General features: G+C 47.2%; 1 protein-coding gene across 2 annotated transcripts in view; it reads left to right on the top strand.

The window, feature by feature from the left end:
• The first annotated feature begins 3,558 nt into the window (after nt 1–3,558).
• The window catches only part of Bmp6 (bone morphogenetic protein 6), a 152,370-nt gene continuing 129,765 nt past the window's right edge, over nt 3,559–26,163 (top strand). For both annotated transcript variants that reach the window (XR_007591810.1, XM_050142738.1), the window contains exon 1: nt 3,559–4,329. Coding sequence is in view for 1 of the 2 variants with exons in the window: in XM_050142738.1 (XP_049998695.1) it covers nt 3,693–4,329 (637 nt within the window). In the remaining variant the exon portion in view is untranslated. The remainder of the gene's footprint in view (nt 4,330–26,163) is intronic.

The following is a 26,163-nucleotide window of genomic DNA, read 5'->3' as shown; positions in this document are numbered from 1 at the left end:
TTTTTTTTTTTTTTTTTTTTTTTTTTTTTTTTTTTTTTTTTTTTTTTTTTTTTGGTCAAGACAGGGTTTCTCTGTGTAGCCCTGGCTGTCCTGGGACTCGCCCTGTAGCCCTGTAGACCAGGCTGGCCTCGAACCACCTGCCTCTGCCTCTTGAATGTTGGATTAAAGGGGACAGCCCCTACCACCCAGCTACTTGTAGGGTCTTGTTAATGGGGTAATCCAAAGGGAAACACAGACTATTTAATGTATGAAATAAATAAGTAGTATTGTTTCAAAAGAAGAATATTTGGCATGGTAAATTAATAAGGAGTACCTTTTCATTTCAGAAATTATTTACCCAAGTGTGCTGTAAACATACAACTCTCTACAAATCCTAAGGAATAATTTTGAAAAAAATCTTCATTTTAAAGAACTTTCTGTGAGCCATCCGTGTCCCAGCAGGCTTCCCACCCTGTCCCTAGTATCGCTGGACGTGTGGAACAAATTTGTGCTGTATGGTGAGGCCATCTTCACGTCTTCACGAAGTGGGGCAAGGGTGGGACAGACAACCTATTTCCAGAGACTGAGGCCATCTGCAGGAAATGTCAGCCAAGCGGCCAGATGTTTGCTATGGGTTGGCGCTCACATTTGGCTTCTTGACGAATTCCTCCTCTTTTCCTCCCATATGCTTGAGGGATGCTCAGAGAGAGCTTGCCTGGGTTTATGGAGGAAGCGGGCAGTGATATTTTGGTGTCCTGCAGGGGGCGAAGTGACCTCTGCTTTTCTCCAAGTGTTCGCAGGTTCCAGTGAATTCAGAAGCCAGACCTGCTCCAGTTCCCTCAGCTTCATCCTGCTTGCACTTGAATCGCACGTGTGCTTTGTCCAGTCCCCTGATTTAAGACCTCTGGGCCATATGGAGTCCCGGATGGGATGTGGTCAGGGAAGCAGGGCGTGGGAGGGCCCCCCAGTTAAGGTTCCCTCTGCACCCCGAGTTCCAGTTGACACAGAGAAGCTGTGTTCCCATTTTGCAGTCACTGAGATCTGAGGATAGTAGCTCTTCAATCATCACTCTGAACCCAAATGGCCCCGAGTGCTTGCCTGCCTCCACACAACGGGCATGACCTGTAAGGACACAACCTTTGTGACCCTCAGCTGGACATCACTGTCCTTATGACCTCCCATAAGGCTTCCTCAGATTCACATACTCACCTCCTGAAGGCACCCGCAGGACACCCCCTTATTTTAGCACTATTCTAGGAGAACAGAGTCCCTTTTGGTAGGGGTGGGGAACCCATGACAGGCCTGAATTAGGGATGCTGTTGAGGAACGTGGTTGATTGCTGATATTTTTGACTCACACTATGTGGGTTCCTTAAAAGGGTGGTCAGTAGTCTACCCCCAGATGTAGGTTCTGCACTAGGCTTATCTTCATAGAACCATACGTAAAACACAACCCCACTTTTGTGTTTTAAATGGCACGGCCCTATGGAGTGACCTCAAGGTTTATTTGTTCATTTGTTTCTCTATTTTCACAGATCTCAGAGCTGTCTCCTCTGTTCTTATAACCCGAGCTTCTTTTATTGTACATATGCCTTGCCAGACCCCTTACAAAGGAGGCAGGGCTGAGACTCTGCAAAGAGGAGGCCCTCAGCTGAAATCCTTCGTGTACTGGCTGGATTTCAGGTCTTCTGAGTGGAGCTCCTGCCCTCTTGGGCAACACCACGGTGATTTTATACTTGTATGATGTCCTAGATAGAAGAAATGGTGCAGGATTTTTACTTCTCAGGGTCCTGGCATCCTAAACCAAGCACTGATGATCTCCGATGTTTCAGACCATGAAAACTAAAACTGAAAGTCGGTGGAGTTTCCTAAGTCTTGCATTCTCCCCAGGTGAAGGAATCTAATCTTTAAGGTGGGTTTGATTATAAACATCCACAGATGAGCGCATCCACAGATGAGCGCATCCACAGATGAGCGGGCATCTGAGTAGTGTTGAAGGAAATGAATATTCGTCTTTATTGGTAGAAGGTGGTATTGGAAGTGGTCCCAATTTGTTCAAGGATTGAAGCAACCTGATCCCGGGGCCCTGTTTATTATCCTGGCCATTTTCTCTACTTTCCAGGCTTCTGCTCTCACTGAGACTATCTTTACCACTCTCTTTACGTTTTACCCGGAATGTGTAACTTATATTTTATCTCAGGACGTTAAAATTTAACGCTGTCCGACAAGTTGCATTGAGAGGCTAGCAAGGACATAGGGAAGGCTTTCTTAGTAACACTAGCAGATTGGGCCCCTTTTCATGTCGGTTTTGGTTTAAGAAGGCAAACGGAGCCCACATGAAGAGACACACTGAAATATCTGATTGGAAACCTTCAGGACGCTAATCTGGCTTGTCCTAGGCCGGCTCCGCAGCGAGAGTGTGAGCAGCTTCCTCGCAGGGTGTGTCTTAACTTACAGCAGCTGCGTTTGAGAGCCACGTGTCCGCTAAACGCCTACATTCCATCAATAAGAGAAACCATGGAGGGAAGGAGAAAACTTACATTATTTTCTCCCTCGGTAACTGCATGGATTAAATAACCGTGTTTACTTACATTTAACACAACTTGACCTTTGACGAGGTAGTAGTAGAGAAAGATTTAGATCGGGGTCGTGATCAGACATTTCTTCCTAGTAATGACCTCTTTACCTTTCTTACCCGCCCAAGCAACTCCCCGTGCCTCCAAGAATTCTCCGTGCTAGAAACCTACGCGCAGCGGAGGCGAGGCCTCGAGAGAAGGGAGGGTGAAAGAAGGGGGTGGGCCTATGTAAATATACGCAAGAATCGTCTCTCCATTGGATGTTAGCCTGTCCGTTACCGAGAAGGGCGGGGCGTTCCGGGGCTTGAGTGCGGTACCTGAGCGATACGCGCAGCAGAAAGCCCACGTTGGCGGCTGCCGGGAGCGCAGCGCTTAGAGGCGGGAGACTGCGAATTCCCCAGCCGACGCCGCAGCCTCTGGTCCGCGCCCTGGTCCTCTTCTCTCCCTTCGCCTCCGAGAGTGAGTTCCTCCGGGTATCCGAGAGATCGCGGAGAGGAAAGCGAGATCCTGGCCGCCTCCACTTGGGGAGGCGTGTGGAGATTCCGAGGGGGAGCGACGGTGCCCGAGGGCGGAGGGGCGCTGAGTTTCGGACCAGAGGGAAGTTAAAGCTGCGCGGAGAAGACTGGCTTTTCAGGACGCGGGGTCGCCACAGCCCGGGACCCGTGGCGGGGTAAACTTCACAATCGTCCTACAAGCCAGGAGGGACGTGCGCAGGGATGGTGCCCGGCATCGCCCCCAGTTCCTGAGCTGTTGCCTCCGGTCCCCCTCGGCCAGCCTCGTGCAAGGGCACAGGGCAGTGCACGTGTGCGGACTGCGAGTGACCGCGCCGTGACCCGTCCAGGGGTGCCGGCTGCAGCGCAGTCCTGCCTAGGACACACCTGGCTCAACCCGTGCGCCTCCAGAGACCCGTGGGAGGGTGGAGATCCTGGCCATCGCCCCTTCGTCTCTCCTCCGCCTGGGCTTCTGGGGGCGCCGCGGATGACCATGAAAGATAAGGACTGAGTGCCAGGAACGGGAAGAGAGCCCGCCGAGAGGTGGCGGGGGCTGCCCACGCCAAGGGCCACAGCCGCCGCGCTCCGGCCTCGCTCCGCCGCTCGACGCCTCGAGTGGCTTGCCCGGGCAGCCGGGCGGGTCGGCAATGCCCGGGCTGGGGCGAAGGGCGCAGTGGCTGTGCTGGTGGTGGGGGCTGCTGTGCAGCTGTGGACCCTCGCCACTGCGGCAACCTCTGCCGGTAGCCGCGGCCGCCGCCGGGGGGCAGCTGCTGGGAGCCGGCGGGAGCCCAGTGCGTGCAGAGCAGCCGCCGCCGCCTCAATCCTCTTCTTCGGGCTTCCTCTATCGGCGGCTCAAGACCCACGAGAAGCGGGAGATGCAAAAGGAGATTCTGTCGGTGTTGGGGCTCCCGCACAGGCCGCGCCCCCTGCACGGTCTCCAGCAGCCTCAGTCCCCCGTGCTCCCGCAGCAGCAGCAACCGGTCCGCGAGGAGCCCCCTCCAGGGCGGCTGAAGTCCGCTCCGCTCTTCATGCTGGATCTCTATAACGCTCTGTCCGCCGATGACGAAGAGGATGGGGTCTCGGAGGGAGACAGACAGGAACCTGGATCCCGCGGAGGGGCCAGCTCGTTCCAGCGCAGACAGCCGTCCCCTGGCGCTGCACACTCCCTGAACCGCAAGAGCCTCTTGGGACCGGGACCCGGCGGCGGTGCGTCCCCACTGACCAGCGCGCAGGACAGCGCTTTCCTCAACGACGCGGACATGGTCATGAGCTTTGTGAACCTGGGTAAGGATTTGGGGTAGTGCCACGCCGAGAGCAGATCCCTTCTTTCCTGTCTCCCGGGGTCAAGTGGTGGGAAGCGGTGGAGGAGTGCGCGTGGCTGGGATGCGGGACAGCTGACGCTCCTGCCACCTGCGCAGCGGAGGGAAGGAGTGCGCTACGCTGCAGCGGAAGGGCCTGGGGCATCCCGCGGTGCCCGCGGAGGGTGTCTTCTTGGGGGAGCTCGGGACATTTTCTCTGTATTCTTACTCTTACCAAGCTCGGGCCACTTCTACTCAGTTCTAGTCCGAGTGTGGCCATCGTTAGTAAGATAAGGCTCTCTGTTTTTTTGCCCCCACCTCTGAACTGTCCTCCTCTGCCCCTTAGACACTTGGGGTGCCAGTTTACCCACTTTGACTATCAGGGCATCCGACAGCGGTTGAGAATTTTGAGAACCTGATGCAAGTGCTTAATGAGAAACTCACAGGTGTTGAAGGAAGGCTTTGGAGGCAGAGGAAGGTCCCACAGCAAGGTGGAAGGTGTCCCAATCCCAGCCAGGCGGGGCTTGCGTCAGTGTGGGGCGAGATTCCAGCTCAACTGGGATAATCCACCCTGTGCCTGCGCTCTCATGCCCTTGGCCATTGTCCCAAAAGGCTGACCCTTTCATCAATGCTGCCCAAGCTGCTGGGGTGCAGAGTAGGGGCCAGGGTTGGCCGCTGAGCTCTACCGAACTCCGTTGCCAGGCAACAGAATGGAAAGTCGAGGGCGGCTAAATTGGGCTCTGCCACAAATGTTCTGCGGCAAACTCGGACAGAGTCACGTCCCCCCCCCCAGCCCCCCTGATGTTTTCTCTCATCTGTAAACAGAAAAGGGGGTAAGGAAGACTGCCGAGTCAGTGCTTCCGAGTCTCGCTAGACTTTTTTTTCTTTCATAAACTTAGTATAAACCAGAAATGTAGGAGGCATGTCCCCAAGTGGGTAGACTTGGGAAGTAGACCCTCCCAGAGTGGGTACAGCGATCCTTGGGTCTCTGTGGGCTTTCAGTACGGGGGAGACCCAGGCCTGTACTTAGGCCCCAGAATGGGTTAGCTGTGCTTGCTTAAAAGGATTGCAAGGGCTGTGGGAGACATCCATCCTTTTCAAGGCAGTAGTTACAGGGATGGCCCAGGGTTAAGTATCTGAGTTCTTTACAAGTGTTCTTAGGATTCTTAAGAACCGGTGTGTAGAAGAAAAACGAACCAAGAGTAGCGAGCAAGTGGAGCAGGAAGTCTGGAGGCAAGACTGCCAGCATCCAAGTACTGCTGAAACCCTTCTGGGGGGGTTCATGGAACAATCTCAAGGGGAGTGGAGGCTCAGGGCTGCCAACCTGGCTGCTTGGACTACAGGGTGGGGGAGGGGGTTTCGATTGGACAGTAATTCTCACAGTGTTGGAATCAAGTTCAAGGTTGAGCCACCACCAGAAAGCGCTCTAAGGAAACTTTCTCTTACGCCAGTCAATACAAGTTGATGATGGGGGTGGCCAGGGTGGCAGAGAAGCAGTGTTCTTATTCTAACAGATCTGGTTCCTTGATTTCATAATTCCCACTCCTGTTCTCTCCTTCAGCACCTCCTTCCTCTAAGTTTCCCGACTGCTTTAGACATGTTTTATTGCCACGTGGGGGAATCCTAAAGGCAAGTTGAAGGAAAGCTGGTACTGTTGACTCCCCTCAGAGCATCTTATCTCAGTTCTGTGGAAGCAGGAGGTTTGTACCATAGGCCTTAGTCTTAGTGCCACTTTGGGCCTATAATGTACTGGGTGCTGGTTCTACCCAGACCCAGACACTGGCAGAATCTTGTGGGCGAGCTAAGGCATCTTTTATCTTTTTAAAAGTTCTCAGATTTTTTTTTTTAAAAAGCAGGTTACCAGATGTCTGAGGGAAATCATACCATCTCTGGAAGAGACAAGAAGCAAGGCTTCTGAATGCCGTGGTACATGAGAGAAACCTGTGAGCCTTGAGAGTGCCAGGTGGCACTGTGTTTCACCTCAGTCAGCACGTGGAGGGTCGGGCAGACTTCAGAAACTGTTTTTTTTAAGTGCTGCCCCAATGATTCAAGGGTTAAGAAATCTTTATGTTTTTCATGGGGTTCAGCAACCGTTATTTTTGGTGGTAATGGAAATGTCAAGATCTGGGTTGACACAGATTTGTTTTGTGTATGTATGTATGTGTGTGTGTGTGTGTGTGTGTGTGTGTGTGTGGTGACTTCCAAATTCCCCTCTTTCCTTGCTTTTCTGACCTTTTGTGGTCTAAGTTGCACACAGCTTCTGAGTCACCCTGTTTGAAGGTAGTTGGCAACTCATTTTGTTATGGCTATATAGTTTAGCATTGTATCTCCCTCGGTATGTTTTTAACTCTTTCTCCCCCACTCCCCCCGTCATTCCTCCCTCTCCTTTTCCTTCTTTCCCTCTCTTCCATCGTCGTCTTCCTTTTTAAGAGCCTGTGCTGTGTAGCCCAAGCTGGATTGGAGCTGGAAACGCTCCTGCCTAAACCTCTATAGTATCGGAATTACTGGCCCGCAGGATCACGTGACTTTATTTGTTGTGAGTGATTTTTAAAGACTGGAAGCTCCAAGGGACAAGTGAATTCCTGGACAGACTGACACAGAACTGAAAGATCCCACTCTTTGTCCAAGCCCCTTATATCCAACCACAGGGCTCTCTGCAGTTATCGTTACTGTAGATCCAGTTCTAGACTCCACTGGTGGGGGGGAGGAAAGAGATGACTTCTTGATAGGTAGAATTCAAGCAGCAAGCATTGCCACCTGCCAGTAAAAACAGTTGTATTCATCTTAATCCAGGTGGCAGTGGGAAAGACAGATTTCATCAGAGGCCAGATTGTGGTAACATCTGATGACCCTGGCTGGGAATGTAAGAAGGGGCGTTTATCTGGAGAAGAGGCTTCTGAAGCTGAGCAGAGTGCATTCTCTAAGGATGTTAGAATTCTGCAGATTTCCCAGTTGGTGTCCATGTCATGTTGGATGACGTAATCCGTGACTCATCTATTAAAGAACCTACAGAAAGATCCATCTTACATCACTGTGTTTGTGCTCTATCCACTGGGCTGAGAAGGTTCCTCGCTAAAAGCGTAAGGGAAAGTTACCCATCTCTGTAAGCATGCCTCTTTCCTGGGACTAGGGGAATAATTTGCTCATGGAGTACATTTGAACCACCCTAGCTTTGTCAGCCAGCCCGACATCAGGAAGTATGAATCAACAGGATGAATCTCTCCGAGCCTGAGTGCTGGTCATTCGACCAGCTCATTGTTCTGTTGACTGTTCAGAATCCCATCTTGGGAACAGGCTCGGAAGCAAATGGCTGTCTGCCGTGGATGCGGTGTGGCAGCCGAGGGCCTGGGTGAGCTGGTGGATTTACAGCAAACTAGGGCCACAGATGTCTTTCGCTATTAGTTTTCTACCGCTTAAAACGTCTTGGCAGTCTGCTAAGCAGACTTGCCAATTTGGTGACCTTGGAGAGAGATCCTGAAATATCCTTTAGGTCTTAGGTTAAAATCCCACCCTCCTACAAACACCTTCTTACTATACACTCTCTATCCTCTCCTTTATCATCAGAGCACCCTGGTCCTTTCCTTCCTCCTGCTGAGCACATGGAATTTCTCTCTCTGCTGTGAAAATTGCTTACTCATTGTGTATGGACGCTGTAGGATGTCAGCCTTTAGAGACTGACATTACATGGATCCCGCAGGGAAGTCTAACCCCATGCTGAGCACACAGGCAGTGCTTCAAAAAGATTGAATTAAGGAAAATATACACAGTATCCTATATTTTAAATTCCCACTGATCTGCAAGCCCTGATTCTTTAGGAAAGATATTCTTTATCTGTGTTTTGTTTTATTTTCTGAGACAGGGTTTCGCTGTGCAGCCCTAGCTGTCCGGGAACTCACTTTGTAGATCGGGCTGGCCTCGAACTCACAGAGATCTGCCTGCCTCTGCCTTCTGAGTGCTGGAATTAAGGGCACGTGTAGCACCACTGCCCAGGTTGATTTGTGCTTAGTAAAATGCTTGGAGATATTTAGGACATTCGTTGAGGCATTTTATAAATGACAAATGCTTTATTAATAGGCCTTTAAAAATCAGCTGTCCTGTAATATCCTTACATATGTGAGAACTGATGCCTTGCTAAACACCTGTGCTTCAGGCTTATCTTGAATTAATAAGGTGTTGATCTCCAGACGCTGGGATTAGATGAAATAAAAGGCTCACATTTAGCTAGGAAAGGGGAATCAGCTAGTGTTAGTACAAGAAACAAGAAACGTATTGTACTGAAAATATTGGCAATCTTCTCAACAGAATTACTCTTGGGAAACATAAATTAGAAGAAAAATGGAATACTCCCTACTTGTATTTGTAACCAGAGACACTCTACTGTCTTTCTCACATAAACAGGATCAGCACTGCAGTTTTTCATCTGGGTTGCCTACACTTAGCAAGATTTTTCTTCTTCTTCTCTTTTTTTGTAACAGAAAATACATTTTTTTCTTTTTCTTTTTTTTTTTTTTTTGCCTGTAAGCTATCCTCAGGAGGAGTAGCTGGGAGAGTGTGAAAGAGTGTGGTCCAAAGAAGTAGTAAATAGAGTTTTTAAATGCTAAATTCGGTGGCATTTCAGCAAAGAAGCTGGACACAGTGTTCTTCAGCTGAGATCAAAGGGCGAGCAGATACCATTGTGTAGCCTCAGACGGCGCTTCCTCTGGTTGTCCTTTTAAGAATGGGTATAAATCCTTTGTCAAATGTGCTGAATCATGCTTAGTTCCTCTGCTTGAGAACCTGCTGCCGATGAGCTGGGAGAAGGCTTTCCTTGGCTCTGGGAATCTTTGCCTTAAGTGTGGGGGGAAAAAGCAACGCTCAGCATTTTTTTTTTTTTCACAAGTCATGGTTGCATCTGGGTGTCTTCAGAATCCAGCTGCAGGATTCTGGATTTTATTTTCCAGGGTTGGGAATCGAACCCAAGGTCCAACACATGCTAAGATCACCCTCTGCACTGAGCTACACCCAGTCTCAAAGCAGTATGCTGCACAGATATGGCTTGAGGCCGTGAAGACTTGCCATAATAGTGGACCAGGCTCTAAGGACGCTTGTCTCACTCTGGGCTTACTTGAGAAGCTGAGTTAGGGAAAGATAGAGAGTGCGTCACCTTTAGGCTAGTCAGGAATCAGCCACCTGCTCTGCTTCTCATTCCCATCAGAAGTGGCACTTTTCTAGGGAGAGCGGACTTTATAACTTGATATCAAGTTGTTGTGGTTTTGTTTTCTAATATCCATTCTGAGCTGCTCTTCCCTGCTGTCTGAGTTTCATTCCTTTTGCCGTTGCTGGCTCCCAGCAGTGGAAAGAAAGTAGGCAATATTTTAAGGAGGTAACGTTGTTTCTGATTAGAAGCTGTCGGGAATAGCTCGTTTAAAGCAGTGGAAATCAATGCAGGCGTAAGACACTAGTAGTCGGTTTACAAGGGCCCCGTGCGTGTAAACAGCTGTTACACATTAACTGTCCCACCCTCCAGAGGCTCCACTACAGCCCAACCACGTGCCGGCAGTCCAGCCCAGCGTCCCTGGCCACAGGCTGTCACCCAGGAGCTGAAGAGGAGAGTGGCTGGGGCTGGTGGCTTTGTGTCACTATCAAAGCCCCAGTGTTCTGTTGACCTTGTTTCTCTCTTGCCACTGGGACAGCGGGGTTAACCTCATTCAGACACATTCCTCCAGCCCATACTCGTCTGTAGCCCGCCTCTTGTCCACGTGAAATCCGAGCGCCAGAAAACAAATGTGGTCTCACCTGCAGTGTGGGAAAAGAGTGACAGTTGTGTTGAGGAGGAGGAGGAAAAGACACCAAGTTAGTGAGATTTAGTTACTAAGTAACCAGTGCCGTCAGACTCACAAGTGTCTGTCTGAGTGGGGCAGAAATCTTCAGAGCCTAAATTCTACCTGCCTGTCTTTTTTACTAACATGAGAAATTAACAATGGGTTGTGGGTTGTTTGTTTGTTTATTGCTCTTTGTTTGAGAAAAGGTCTCACTGTGCAGCCCATTCTGGTCTCAAACTCACCATCTTCCTGCCTCTGCTTCCTGATTGTTGGGATAACAAGCATTTGCCACTCCACCTACACAATCACTTTTTAAAGTAGTTACACGTGTTTTAAAGATGTTCTCTATAGTTTTTTTTTTAAATATAAATCCGTAGTCTTCAGGCACCTGTGAATAAAGTTAGGTTCTATAATATGTCTTGGAAAAACGTTCACAATGTGGTTTTTCTGAAGAAGCATGCCTTGGGGCAGATGACTGGTTCTGGGTTTATTGATGAACCTAGTTTGGGATTATTGGTAAATTACTGATTGAACATGTACTCACACGCCCCTGGCCTCCTGTGCCGGTACTTATATTTGTTAGATTCGCTCAGCACGGATTTCCTCTGTCTTATTGCTAGATGTCAGTGTTAAGAGCAATCCCGGCAGAAGCCGTTCTTAGTGATCGGAGCAGTAGGGCTGGGGGGCACATGGCTTAAATGATGGAGACACAGCAAGGGCATCCTGAAGCACCCTTCCAGCCAAGAGGTGAGCGAGGTACACAGCTTCTGGATTTTTTTTTCTGAACTCTTCCATAGCCAGTAACATTTTCTCTTAGAGCTCTGCTTTTTGAAAAGAAAATACTAAGTATGTCTATAAATATGGCTTGTTTGGTATGCTGCAGGACTGCTGGCCCCACACAGAATTGTTTTCCTCCAGAAACTGAGTCGAAAACCATGCTGTCTTGGCTGCATTGTTCCATTGATAGGCACCAGGAGATCCCTCTTCCTGCCCTTCCCAGGTCCATTATTCCCTGACCAGGCCCAGAATGGAGATGGTATCTAAATTACATCAGGTAATTCCTTGATGGCTCCCCACAGTCTTATTATCTCAAACACAATCCCAGATGACTGGCCCGAAGAATCTCCTCCAAACATTTTTGCAGAGAGAGCCGTTGTTGGTTCTGAGAGGGAGCGCCTTCCTGGCTTTCAAGTTCATGGGCATACACCCATGATGACGGTCCTGCTAGATAGCTTGGGACTGCCCTAGACCTGAACTGTCTGTGCTCCCCCGTACTGACTTGATGTTCAGATTGTTTTCTCATCACTGGGAGCGCTGTCTGGGCGGGAGAGCTTTGGACTCAGAACAGGCGGGGACAGCGTCCCTTGAGGACCCACTCTGAGTTGACCTTTGCTCTCTGCCAGGGTCCCGATTATCTCTCTCTCTCACCACTTACCCTTTCGCCCTGTCCAGGACGCGACTTCCAGCCTGAAACATCTGCGCCTGTTGATTGTTGTTCCTGTGTTTACAGTCTTGTTGGTTTCCTGTTCGTCAACATGGGCTGGGGAAAATATTCCGACTTGTGTCTTGGAAGAGGAGGAGCTTAGCTGTATCATTGGGGCAAACTGTCTGTGTGGATGTGGCCAGGGGATATTTTTACAAATTGGCGTTGCTTACCCTCCAAGACCAGTTATTTTTTTCCTCCCTTAAAAAAAAAAATCTGAATTGCATTTAAATTGTTCAAAGCCTGACTCTTTCAACTGCAAAATGACAAGTCTTTACCTGGCTTAGTTTTTTTTCCTCCAGATTGCTTTCCGGGGTCAGTATATGCTAACAGCAGAGGTGGTATGCTAAAAAGAAATTTTAGATATATAAATTTTAGAGATGTTTTAGTTTCACAACAAAACTGAGCAGAAAGTTCCAGAATCTCTTATCATGGAGGACACACCGTTGTTAGCCAGTCCCCCAGCTTACGTTTGGGTTCACTCCTGTGGTGTACGTTCTGTGAGTTTGGGCAAATATATAATGTGTATCCACCATCCTAAGTAGCTCATTTGTCCTATGTGGAAAAGCTGCCCATTTCATGGGCAAGAACACGCCATAGATATGTACAAATTCAAAATAGGCAGAGTTCGGAGGAGGAATAATTAAATAACTTTGCTGACTGCTACTCTGTCCACAGTGCCACCCTGGTGCTGTATAAAAATGTTTGATTGCGTCTGACAACCTGGGTCTTAACGGTGTTTTCGCGTGTTGATGGCGAATCTATCAGAAATCTTTCTTTCCTTTTCTAAAGTCTAGGAGCTATTTTTCCCCCCGTCTGCATACTTTCACGGAGGTGTCTGTCACCATAGTACCTAGACAATCCCTCAGGCAGAGAGAGACACGAGTGATTAAATTGCTCCCTGGTTTGTGCTGTTTGATCCCGTGCTCGGCAGGATTGAAGGAGGAAAATAGAGTCCTGAAGAATGGAGCAAGAATTATTGGAATTTTATGCTTGTAAATGATTGAAATTGGGGGTAGTTAGGGGAGGAGGCAAATACTTTTTCCTTTCTTTATGAAAATTTGTATTAAAATAGTGTAAATTTGGAACTGAGAAAATTCTCTTACCTACTCCCCAGTCCCCTCCAAAAATCTTGCTGGACCTAGAGACAAGATCCCAGCCTATCTTTCGAGAAACTACTTAGGCAGTAGTGAATCTAGACTAATTAGACTCCATAACCCCAAAGGGCTTTGTAAATAATATATAGAGTAGGCTGTTGTGCCTTTACCTGTTTTCTATTAAGGGCTGTACAGGTTACTGGTAGGTAAGTGGGAAAATGTGGTAACATGATCAAGGTCCACGGGCACTAGAGTAGCATTGAGCTCACAGTGGTTTGTCTGAGCTGTGTCAAGACTTTGAGTATTATTTTATGAATATTCATCAGAGGTGGGGGTATTTTCTCGCTGAATTGTGGCCAAATTCCCACCCCTTATTTCCCATTTACTTACCACCCCCACAGAAGGACCTCCCACACTAGGGAAGAGCCTGGGGCCATGGCTATGTAGTTAGGGTCAAGAAATTCACCTGTGTTTCCCTAGAGTGGTGTTTAGGGTTCTGGCTGATCGGATAGATACTTCGTTGAACAGAGAGAGAGAGGATTCTGAAGGACAGAGCTAAAGATTGTGTGTGTGAGAAGATTGTAAGAAGGTGGTGGGTGCCTCCAGCTGGGGAAAACGACAACCACCACCCAGAACTGTTTCTTCCAGAGGGCCATGGAATAGGCCCTTCTGTTTTATGCAGTTTGTGTTGATGGGAACCTCTAACACCAGTCTTGAGGACTCCTCCTCTTACACAGTTGGCCCCTGCGTTACATTATCTGATTAATAAAAGTTATTTGATCCTATTGTTACACAGGCTCGTGTGCCATTGGAATTAACGTGTGACGTGGTGGCAGGGACGTAGGTGATAGCTAGAGGATTTTAGTTTTTTCTTTTTTTTTTGCCTCTCCCTTTTTTTAATTTTAATTTTTTTTTTTGAGACAATGTTTCATGTAGCCTAGGCTGGTTTGAACCTGCTTTGTAGCTGAGTCTGACCTTGCGCTCTTAACCCTCCTGCCTCGGCTTCCAGAGTCCTGGCATTACAGGTGTGTCCCACCATGCCCAACTCCCCCTCGTCTTCTTCCCAATTAATAGCTCTAGCGACTTCATTGCATTTATTCTCTTTCTAATGTGTGCTCTTTCCCCAGAGTTTTGATACGTTTGCCATTGACCCAGCAGGGCAGAAGGGCAGATAATAATAATACACTCTTCCAGAGAGCTTTGCAAGCCATTGCTGAATGTATGGTTAAATATTCTGTTTCTTGATGGCGCCAAAGTACTTAAAGCCTTTTTCTTACAGATTAGAAGACCCCTTGATTAAGACCCCAAGGCTTACATCTAGACTCTATAGTCTTTACAGTGTCCCGTTTTTCGGTCTCATTTAAGCCACTTAACCAAATGTTTAGGGTTCTTTCCTTGCCTCTAAATTTTCAATACTGGACTAGATCAGCTTTTTCCAAAACGCATTTCATGGGCGACTACTCCTTTTCCAAAATGTTCTGCTAAATAAAAATCATGGAAGTTCTTTATTCTGCTCCCTGAGATTTGTGTGCCTGTCAGGGCACTGAGGCTGTGACTAGGCCAACAGCAAATCAGCTACTGCGTCGTAGCCTTTGAGCCGACTCTATTATAGAACCTCCTTTCACTGAAAGCTCCCTGTGTCCAACCTGGGCTACTCACTGCCTTGCCCATTCCTGGCCCTTCCACTTATTACGGTAGAGGACAGGGACCCCTGGAGGCTCCGTTCCCGCCTGCCCCTGACCTTCTGGGGCTTCCGCTTCGCTTCCAGCAGGTTGCCTTGTTCCATCTTGCATAGGTGACCTGTAGGCTTTCTCTCCTCCTCCTGGAGGTGGGAATGGCCTTCCCATTGTTGCTACTCTGTTCGGTGCCGTTCCTCGACCTGTCAGGCTTCTGAGCTTTTCCACGCCTGTGCCACCATCTCTTTTTGTTACATCCCCCTTCGTGGAAACACTTGCTTTCTCTGGTTGGTCCCAGCGCTGGTCAGTTTCCATTGTTGTAACAAAATGCCTCAAATAAACAAGTTAGAGGTGTGTGTGTGTGTGTGTGTGTGTTATGCTTTCAGAGGTTTTTCTCTTATGGTGATTTGAAAGTTGTTTGGGGGCCTGTGTCCAGAAAGACATCAAGGAGCCTGTGGTAGAACAAAGCCACGTAGTAGCTTCTGGTGGCAAGGAAGGCAAAGAGAGGTGGTGTGGAGGCTGAGTGAGTGCACGAGTCCCGGATTCAGACAGACTCTGCACAGGTATACCCTCACCCCTCCTTCCTCCACTTAGCCTTCATCCTCTCCAGTTCCTACCACCTCCAAAATAATCCATTCAATTGCGGACCTTTTGCTTGATTGGTCCTCTGACTTAGAGCCGTCCCTTAAATCCCACTGCTGAATGCTGCAGTACCGAGGACTGCTTCTCAACACAGCCTTTTGAAGGACAGTCCAGGTTCCAGCTCCAACAATCCGCTTGCAAAGAGAACAGGTTGATCACCGTTCTGGAAGTTCAAATCCCTGATCAGCTGTCTCCCTTGCCTGTGGGTCTGGGGTGAGGAAGCATACCCCGAGGGAAGCATGTGGAAGAGGAAAAGGGTCCACCTCATTTCCAGGACACCAACGAGAGGATGAGGAAGGTCCATCCTGCTAGTTCCTCTAATGGTCTCCTCCCATTGACCTGAAGCCTTCCCTCCAGGCTATGCCATGTAAAGGTTGTACCATCTTCCAACAGCTCCAAGCTGGGGCCTAGACCTCTAAAACATGGGCTATCGGGAACATTTTAGTCCCAAGCGGTTACATACCTTAATGGCTCTTCTTAAAAAGAAAACTCTTTGTCTCTGTCTGTGTGTGTGATATGTATGTAGTGTGTGTGTTCATGTATAGGAGTATGGGCCATATCATAAAGGTCAGAGGATAATCTCAGGTCTCTTGTTTAGGCTATGCTAGATGACTAAATGGGTTCTATTTTTACTAAAATGTAAGAGCCCTATTTTATAGAGGGCTCTATTTTTACCCCATCTCACCATGGGATTGAGGGAATTACAGACATGTCCTACCATATCTGGCTTAGATGGTGTCTAGGGATTCGAACTCAGGTTCTTGTGCTTGCCCAGCAAGCCTTTCCTCTAATCCATCTCCTTAGCTCCCCCATGACTCTTAATGTCCTGAAAATACAGTTCAGAAATCCTAGACTAGCCTAGAGCCCACCTAGTTCTAGGGTTGCTACCTAATTTGTCTCCCTGGAATATAATTAACTTTGACATAGAAGGTATCAGTGAAATCTTCACCACAGTCAAAAAGAATATTTTATTTTGACCTACTACAAATAATTTTTCACCCAAGGGCACAGAATGATCTATCCTAACACACAGGAAGCAACACTGAGAACCCCATCCTTCATCCATGCCATTTCACTGGCTCTTATCTAGAGGATGTTAGCTGTTCACATGCATGGAATGCGTGGAAGATATTTGTGAATGGTTTTCTTGGATCAGAGAACCACGGGGTAGGGTGTGTATGGGCTCTGGACCTGCAGGGCATCAAGTTGGCTCTTTGCAACTATGGTTGGCCTTCATCTGGTATTTCGCTTTTTCTATTTATGTTTGAAAATCATGATAAAAGTAGGCACATTTCTTTTTAAAATTTGAGAGCAGACATCTGGGGTACTTTGGGGTTGTTAGTGACCCCGTCAGCGTCTTGTTTCTTAAGAGTCTAGTTTAAAAGATTGGATCCTGCTGGAAAACGGCACAAAGATGCTTCTATGGGTTTCTGTTTTAAATTCGGGCAATTTAGAGAGGGCTTAAGTCCAAAACCTTTAAGAAAGCAGTCTCCAATCCCAACTCTCAACTTTCTCCCGATGCTCCCCCTTCTCCAAGGGTTCCGGGAGCATAAGTAGATACTATTGTGTGTGTGAGAGACAATATAAATATTGTATTATGATGTTACTTGTTATTCCTATTATCTCAGAAAGGCAGAAACTTCGACTTGATTAGCTGTGCATATGCGCAGAGTAAGGCAAGAATTTGGAAAGCTTGGGAGAAAATGATATTTAAGGCCATGCTAACCAAAGCGTCTAAACAGCATTCAGTCCTGTAGTCGATAGTGTGTGTGTGTGTGTGTGTGTGTGTGTGTGTGTGTGTGTTGTGTTGGGTGTGAATGTATGCTGCGGAGACCGGAAGTTGATGCTGAGTCTTCTCTATTCTCAATCATAATTGTTTTTTAGAGGTCAATTTTTATTTTATTTAATTTAAATTTTGAGGTGCCAAGAACCACACCCAAGACCCAGCACATGTCAGACAAGGACTTTACCACCAAGTTGCACCCCGAATTATAACAGGCCTGTTTTTACACAGAACACACAGAAAGCTATGGCCATACGAACTGTTGGAAAATCAGCCAAAGCCAATAAAAGGTTATAATCTAGAAAATGTGTCATTTGATAAATAATTTATTAAAAAATAGTCTTGAATTAGTTAGCAGTAAGCACTAAGCAAAGTCTACAGCTATAGTTATACTGTGTAACACAGGAGAACCTGACAGTTTGTTCTTTGGAGGTAGACTTTCTCTAGTCCTTCTTCAGATCATGGTAAATTCAGTGGAAAGTCCATACCTGGGGTTCTTAGACATTCAAATCCAAAACCTCACTGGAGTGCAAAGGTTAAGTATTTCTGGAATTAAAATAATGTATGGCCATTAGACATAGTGAAGTTTTTTTTTTTTTAATGGTTGTGGGATGGCCTCCACTTTGTTAAGGGTCTTTCACTGAGTCTGGAATGTGCTCTTTCGGTTAGCCTGGTGGTCAGTGAGCTCAGGAGAGCCAGTTGTCTCTTCTTCACACTTCTGGTGCTGCCCTTGTAAAGACACTAGGAAAGGACACTTGCTTTTCACTTGCTTTTCATGTGGATGCCGGAGATCTGAACTCAGGTCTTCATGTTTGGCTAGCAAGCGCTTTGCCTATTGAGGCTTCTCTGCAGCCCCATGCTTTTTTTTTTTTTTTTTTTTTTTTTTNTGAATTTTTCTTTTTTTTTCTAAAATCATCTTTGTCCTGTGATTTAATTTTAAACATTATCTTTTTTTTATTATTTCCTTGCTTTTTTTTTTTTTTTTTTTTTTTTTTTTTTGGGCAGGGGGACAGGGCAGAGTCTTAATTAGTCTTAATTAGTATTGGTCTTGGTCTCCTGATCCTTCTGCCTTAGCCTTCCCCCGTGTTGGGATTTCAGGTGTGTACCACCATGGCTGGTTCAGGAACTGGTTTTGGAAATTATTTGATGTCTTGCACTTGCCTGTCATTCAGGGAGGCTGTATATCCCCTGTGTCCTGGTTCCTGTCTTAGTCGGTTTGCGAAAATTGCTTTTATCAGTGGCAGCTAATGGTTTCCTTAAGTCCTCGTCCCTTCTCCCTAAGACCTGATGTTGTTGGTGCTCCTGTGCTTTGCTGTCTAGCTTGCTGTGTTTTTGGACAGATTTCTCAAACATAACAGATTCCGAAGATTGACACATGGCAGGAGAACCACACACTGGGCCCAGGGAAGGAAGGGAGGGTACCGAAAGGTCACAGTTGGGTGCAGGAATGAAGGGAAGTGGCCCCTGGGTCCTTTGATAGCTGGAATTCTTGGGTGACGCACTGCGGAGGCTGTGGCAGTCAGTGTGTTGTGACATTAGCTGCAGCGAGGTCTCCCTCCTTTGCCTTGGCATGCAGATAGGCATTCACTGAAGACATTCCTTACCCTCCTTCACTGACCCATCTCCTCTCGGAGCGACCTAAGCCACTTCTGTGTCAGAATCAAATAGCTCAGCGTTCTCACACTGCCTTGGTACAAGAATGGCGGCATTTCCGTTGAACAGATGGTAAGAACTGTGGCCCCGTATATTTGCAAAATTCCTGAGAAATGAATTACAAGAAGAGTGACAAAGGAAAGCCAAATGTGCTCAACGTCAAGCCTCAGTTCTGAACTATTAGATTCCATTCCTATAAGGTTATTAGTTAGGTTGCCATCGAACTGTCTACAAGCTCTCCCTTTCTGTTCGGATCTCAGGGCAGGCCCGTAATGGAGAGTGAGGAGTCATCACAGACACGGTGCCGCGCAGCTTCTTACATCTGCCCGCGACTCGGGAGGGCGGGGCGCGTGCAATTCTGCATCATAGCAAGCTCTTGGCGACGGGAGCCGCGTAAGGGTTGAGAACCATAGTTTGCAGGTTTGAGTTTAATCTGCCTTCACTTTCACATCCATCACCCTGCCAGACTCGCGGTGTCTGGTTCTGAAACCCCCCCACTCCCATCTGCTCATTCTCTTTCCATTGATTCCCAGGTTCCCCAGATGAAGCCTTTATGAGCCTTGGCTTGACTTCTGCCCTGGCCTCCCTGTCGCTAACCCAGCCCGGCGTCCCCGCCAGCCCAGTTTCTCTGTAGCACAGATGTGATCTGTTCCCCCTCCAGCACCTTCATTGGATCCTTATGGTCCACTAGAGGAAGCCAAAACACTGGCTACACCCCCCCCCCATCTGTTTCTCCTGCACTCTCTGGTCTGTCTTTGTGAACACTCTCCTGTCCCTTGCGCTGCTCCTGGTCGCTGCCCATTGACATTGCCCAGCTGTCTGCTTTCACACTTCCCATTCTACCTGGTTCTTTAAACCCAGCTCAGATGCCACCTTAGCCGGGAGGCATTTCTGAGGTTTGCGTATCTGTAGGCCAAGATTCTTTGGGAGAACATTTGGGACCGAAAGAGAGAGGACTTTCTTAGTGCAGAGAACCCTGAAAGGTTTTCAAGTTCAGATTCCTGGACGTGGAGCTGCAGCCCAGAGTTCTTGTCTCTGCCACCCGGCAGTTGTATGAATTGGTTCAATTCCTTGAAGGCTGACTCCTGTGCTGACAATCCTCTAAGTTTTGTGTGTTCTGTGGTTGCTGGAGATGAATCTCAGGGCCTTGGGCATACCAGGCAAGTGCACTATCCCTGAGCTAAATCCACAGCCCTTCTCTCTATATTTTCTTCATACTTGGCATGTATGTGGGAAGACCCACACACCTAGTGTGGTAGTAACTGAGTAGGTCTCCAAGAATACTGTTGTGTAGCTTAGGCTGTCTAACAATGCAATGGCTCATGCTGCTCTCTTTTCTCTCTTCATCAATAAAGCCAAACTTTTGAATGGCAAAACTATAAGTTGGGAAGTACCGTGTGTTGAGAGGGGGAAGTACTTGTTAGGTTCCGTACACAGCAATTGCTATAAAAAAAAGGGAAATTGCCTCCCTTTTTCAGGGTATATGTTCAAGAACTTTCTACATGGTTGGGGGGAAAAAAAAAACCAGTCCCCAGGAAGATGAAATAGCATTTTCCTTCTGATATCATTGAGACTTTTAAGTATTCAGGGGAGTCAGAAGTTGCCACCAAGTCTCAGTTTCAATCAAGGCCTTGCTTGTGCCAGGCCCAAAGCTCACATGCAAACAGGCATGGCTCCCGCAGGTGCTGGTCCAAAATACTTATCTTGTCAGCTTCAGCTGGAGACTTGCTCGGCTTGTGCTGTGAAGGTGTTAGACATTCTGTTTACGTAAGGGTTGAGGGGGTGACATAATGTCTATTGAAGCAGAGTCACTTAGCTCCCCACCAGGCAGCAGGGAACATTTAAAAACTGAAAACAGATCAAAGCCTTGAGCAGGACTGAGATGCCTCTTACTGGGGGGGGGGGGGGGGGGTTGGAGGGTGGTCTCTTGGTTGGGTGCCTGAAACAGACCTTCATTCTTGCCTCGGTGTATTTCCAGACCATTGGTGAAATGAATCGGGCAGAATTAAGAGAGGCCAATCCAGACAATGATTCAGCCTGTGCGAGGATGTCCAAACAGGTCGGCAGAATGTCAACGAGAGTAAGCACGGGCTAGGTGCGCCGTGTCTCTTTTCAGAGGCTGCTATCCGGTGTTTAAAATTAAGCCGTTTTTCGGTTCTTAAATGATCTCTAATGAGATGGGTAGGTCTTGGAAGGGGGGCCCCTTTTCTTCTCCTTCCCATCACGGTTAACCTTTTCCTCTGCTGGAGTCGGTGTGATGTAAAGGCTTTCCTCTCCAGGACAGGTATTTGCTGTACGATGGAAAAAAGGGAGAGGGAGAGAAATGGAGTTGACAGAGCAAATCCAGATATGCCCTCCATGTTTGATTGGATGGAAATGGGGTGGACATATGAAAACAATTTTAGTCTCATGTTTGTAAGCCCTACCAGGTGATAATCTTGTCTCTTGGGATGCGTTTTGGTGCCAGACATGAAATCCAGAGCTCTGGGCAAGCCAAGTATGCGCTCTACCACTGAGCTATACTCCAAGCCTCTCTTGGGCATCTCATGCTTTTAGAATGTGTGACACGCAGAGGGAATTTTCTAGATGGTCTGTTCTCCCCACACCCTCCCACCCTAAATCAGTAGATTTGTATTTTGTTTTTCATTTTAAATTTTTTTATCTGCATTTTGAAATAAATGCTGATGGGTGGTGGTGGTGTTGTTCACTGTTTTCAAGGTTTATTTGTCTTGGCCTTTGACATATATGTGGATTCTTTTCCTAACCGGCAGGCTCTTATTAGAACCATTTATCTTGTGTCTGTAGTATGCAATCTAACCATGGCACCCTTCAGTGTTGGAGGATGTGGGGTGGTCCCTTCTAGGACAAAAGGATTGACCATCCCTCTGCCCTTTTAACCCAGGCCTGGAGAAATGGGCAAGTACTCCACCACCACGCTCCACCTGCTAGTTTAAAACCTTGCTCGTCAACAGGTATGCCCGTGTCCTCTCCCCTCATCCAGTATTAAACTTCCATGGCACTTGAGGAGTTGTGGGTCTGACTCACAGAAAGTTGAGCTCAGAGTTGAAGCTTACCCTGAAGGTGCCACCTAATACCACTAACCGCACAGACTACCGGGATAGCCCTGTTGACTCTACAGAAATAAAGTGTCACCCCAACATTTCACGGGGATGAGGAAGTTCTTTCCATGATTCTCTAAGGTCACCTCCAGGACATGCTTTTTCCTACTGGACGGCAACCGTGTTTTACCAAACTCTTTCCTAAGTGCTCTTCGTTTACAACTCTGTAATAAATTCCTGGCTCCCCTCACGTTGACTCCTGCAAATGTGGGGCTCCCATAGTTTTTGTGGAGGGACCAAATTCCAAGTTAGGATGTGTCTTTTAACTTTTCTCAGCATTTATTTTTATTGTGAAAAGTTTCAAGCCTACCGAAAAATTGAAATGCTTTCTAGTCTGACGCTTAGAACCTGCCTTTACCGTGACCGCACTGCACTTGCTCCAATAGGTTCACTCATGCTTTTATTCATCTCTCTCTCTCCTCTTTCTCTTTTTTTTTAAAATATTTATTTATTTATTATGTATACAATATTCTGTCTGTATGTATGTCTGCAGGCCAGAGAGGGCACCAGACCTCATTCCAGATGGTTGTGAGCCACCATGTGGTTGCTGGGAATTGAACTCAGGACCTTTGGAAGAGCAGGCAATGCTCTTAACCGCTGAGCCATCTCTCCAGCCCCTCCTCTTTCTCTCTTGAGACCGGGTTTCTCTATGTAGCCTTGGCTGTCCTAGAATTCACTTTGTGGACAAGGCTGGCCTCGAACTCACTGAGATCCACCTGCCTCTGCCTCCCAAGTTCTGGGATTAAAGGCATACATCACCACTGCCTGGCAGTTCAATTTACTCTTTTTTAAAAACTGAATTTTAAAATAAATTTGCAGACACTAGTATAGCAGCTTTTCAGAACTGCTCCTTGCTTGTCAGTACAATTCAGTGCTGACGTGGAATGCATGTTTTTTGTTTGCTGTTGATGAGTTTTGATATATACATCCACCTGTGCAACCCAGAAGATATATACCACTAGAAAGTTCCTTGAGGCCATTTGCTGTCTTGGGTATGGATGGTTTAGGGGTCACACAGAATTGAGGATTTTTAGCTCCTTGTTTCTCCCTTATGGGGCCCCTTTCATTGCTGGGTGGTCTGTATCCTGTGATTCTTTCAGGCAGGGTTGTGGGTCTCCTGCTGGTGATCCAGCTAGGGTCAACTGTGCCTGGCTTTACCTGGAAGTCACAGAATTGGGAAAGCCATCCCACTTCTAGTACCAAGCCCTAGAATATGCCAGCTTTTGGTCAGCCTCTAGAGCAGTGGTTCTCAACCTGTGAATCATGACCCCTTTGGGAGGGTCACATACCAGATATCCTGCATATCAGATATTTACATTAGGATTGATAACGGTAGCAAAGTTACAGTTATGAAGTCACAATGAAATTTTATGGTTGGCGTCACCACAACATGAGGAACTATATTAAAGGTTTGTAGCATTAGGAAAGTTGAGAACTACTGTTTTAGAGTCTTCAGGTAGCTGGATGTGGGCTTTTTTTAAAAAAAAAATCAAAAGGTCTAATAAGATCTTACTATTAGTATTAACGGTATTAATTTCTTTTATAGTTATTTTTTTAATATTTTATTATTTATTATGTATACAATATTCTGTTTGTGTGTATGCCTGCAAGTCAGAAGACTCCATTACAGATGGTTGTGAGCCACCATGTGGTTGCTGGGAATTGAACTCAGGACCTTTGGAAGAGCAGGCAACGCTCTTAACCTCTGAGCCATCTCTCCAGCCCTCTTTTATAGTTATTGTGTGTGTGATACACAAAAGGTCTCATAGGATCCAGGCTGCTTTGACTTCAAAGTTTCCTGCCTCATGTTGGTGCAAAGCCATTCATATTCAGTAGAAGTCATACTTGGAACTTTGATTTTGGATTATTACCTAAGCTGGCAGTGTTCGTTCATCAGTGCCAGGGCTCTGCTTCTCGCCACTTCATGAGGGGTGACAGCTTCCAATTCCATAGTGTGCCGTGAGGCTCAGCTGAAAGGGTTGGGAGGTGACATATATTTGGTGCATTTTCAGCTTATGATTTTTTTAAATTTATATTGAGATGTATATATCAACTATCACAAGTCAAGTGGTACCCATACTTAAAAAGGATGTTAAGTAGCAGATGAGGAAAACAGTATCTGGACTGTTCAGAAGATGGTCCTTACACCAGAAGATGTAGTGGTGGTGTTTCTCTAGCCAAACAGAACTACAGTTCTAGCACAAAGAGAGTATTTCTCAAGTTCATAGAGTGGCTTATGTAGTGTATGTGGTAACTTTAATCTGGTTGTACCAATCATATTGGGTGGGCCTTAGCTATAGCAGGGAGGGATCGAGTTGAAGATGCAGAACACAGGGGGATAATTCACTGGTTTGGGAGAGAGAGAGAGACAGTGAAATTGAACTGACTTTGACCTCAGAGGCACATGTTGATGTTTGTTGAGGTAAGACTGGAATGTTCCAGAACATCCAGAGGGTGTGGTTATTGGGGGGAGCACTGAAGACATTCAGACTGAGGGTGGAAAGAAAAGATGGGTTTCTGCTGGTCGATGAGGACAAAGGGGAAGGCACCAAGGACCATGGCAATGGTGGTTTAAGAATGGCAAGTAGTCTCAGGGGACTGGTCCCCAGGGCACTCTCTTGCTGGTGGTGGCAAGGTGGTGGGGGAGAGATGGCAAAGGCAAGCTGAGACAAGTCGGGTGATGTGGAAGCAAGCCTGAGGATCCGAGATTTTATTTTGTTGGCAGCGAGAAACCCCATGACCCCTCAGCGAGACTGGAACAATGGTTGTGTGCCTGTGGACTAGGAAGGCCAGGAAATGGGGACAGCGGTTAGGACTTTTTTTTTTTTTTTTTTTTTGAGTTACCTAGATTGATCTCCTGCTCCATCCCCAGTTTAACTTTACTTGTGACATTTGAGTGTGTCATTTTTGAAATTTTAAAATAGCGTGTGTTTTTACTTTCCTATAGCTACATTTAGGAGGTTTTCACCAAGTAGGTGAAACTAGGTGAAGCATTTGTAACTAACACCCAGGAGATTGTAACTTGTGGGGAAAAAAAATTCTCGTTCCAGTGCCTCAAATCTGGCGAGTTCTGATTTAAATCAGCCGATCTTCCTTCATTTCTCCTGATGATTCAAAATGCCCATTTGGGAGCTGGTTGCTTAGAATTGGCATCTGTGGTCAAGGTGCAGAGACTATTCCCGTGGTGAATCTAATTGGCCCACAAGGAGACTTCGGGGATCTGGGACTCTTTCAGGGGCACCCAACCTGCCTTTCTATCTGGCTCGCCTCAGTTCTGTTGGCCAACCCACACTTGCCCAGGTATGGTGGAAGGCTGGTGATGTCATCTCCAAGGCTGGGTGGGGTTCACCAGTGCCAGCTGAAGCCGGTGCTGTGTCACGTGACCACCGAGAGGCTTGATTCTTCTCCAATCCATCACACCCACCCTTACTCCCAAGAAGGTTTTGTTTACAGGATGCAGTTCCCCAAACTTCATCCCGTTGGCGTCCGAAAATAAGGCCAGTCACGTAGGTAGGAGATGGTGTAGAGAAATCTAGATACTTATGTTAGACTTTTTATCGCTCTCACAGATACCTGAGAAAATCAACACGGGTGATACTTATTTTGGCTCATGGCCAATCGTAGAGATTGCATTCAGTGGTCACCTGGGCTCATTTCTTTGGCTCTGAGGTATGGCACAATGTCACGGATGTCAGCTGAAGCAAGTGGTAGAGACTGCTCACTTCATGGCCCCAAGGAAGCAGAAGGAAGAGGAACAGAAAGGGGCTGGTGACAAGATACAGCTTTCCAGGGCTCACCTCTAGTAACCTACTTCCTCCAAGTAGGCCTTGCTTCCTGCTTCCCACCCCCTTCCAATGATGCAGTCATGTGACCCCCACAAAGGGCTCATCCATTACTGAACAACTCAAAGCTCTCATGAGCCCATCACTTGCCCAGACCTTGGCTCTGGACACTGCTGTGCTGGGAACCAAGCCTCCCATATTTGTGCCTCTTAGCAGGACTCTTCCTATCCCAACCTAACAACAGCTGAGGCGGGCGTTTGCTGTAAAACAGGATTTTGGCCTCTTGCTCTTCACTCCTGGTGTTTTATCCATGGTTATATTACTTTATATGGCGAAGCAAATTATGATTACTGAACAGCTGACCTCAAAACAGGGATTTTTTTTTCCTGAACTACCCTCCACAGGGGGCCCTTACAAACAGAGGAGGAAGACAGTTGAGGTTAGAAGAAAAGGCAAGAGGGGGCTCTCCGCTTCTATTTCAAAAGATGGAGAGGATTCAGGCTGTGGAGCACGATGACCTAAAGAAGCTGGGAATAGCCTTGCACTGACAGCCATCAAAGAAGGGAGGGTCACAGTCTTGTAGCCACAAGGGCTCAATTGTCCCTGTAGGATAAATGAGTGTGGAAACAGATCCTCCACCCAGCACCCTTGGAGGGCGGAGTGCAGAGATGTCTGGCATCCTGACTTCAGCCCAGCACCTGTTGGGCTTCTTTCTTATCAAACTGGGAGAGGAGAAAATTGTGTCACTTTTTGTGAAGGCAGCAATGAAAAATAGTGTGTGGTA

This window comes from Alexandromys fortis, unplaced genomic scaffold, assembly GCF_014885135.2.
Source record: "Alexandromys fortis isolate MF-2015 unplaced genomic scaffold, M_Fortis_MF-2015_v1.1 scaffold_5, whole genome shotgun sequence".
NCBI lineage: Eukaryota > Metazoa > Chordata > Mammalia > Rodentia > Cricetidae > Alexandromys > Alexandromys fortis.
This window is presented reverse-complemented; position numbering and strand designations above follow the sequence as displayed.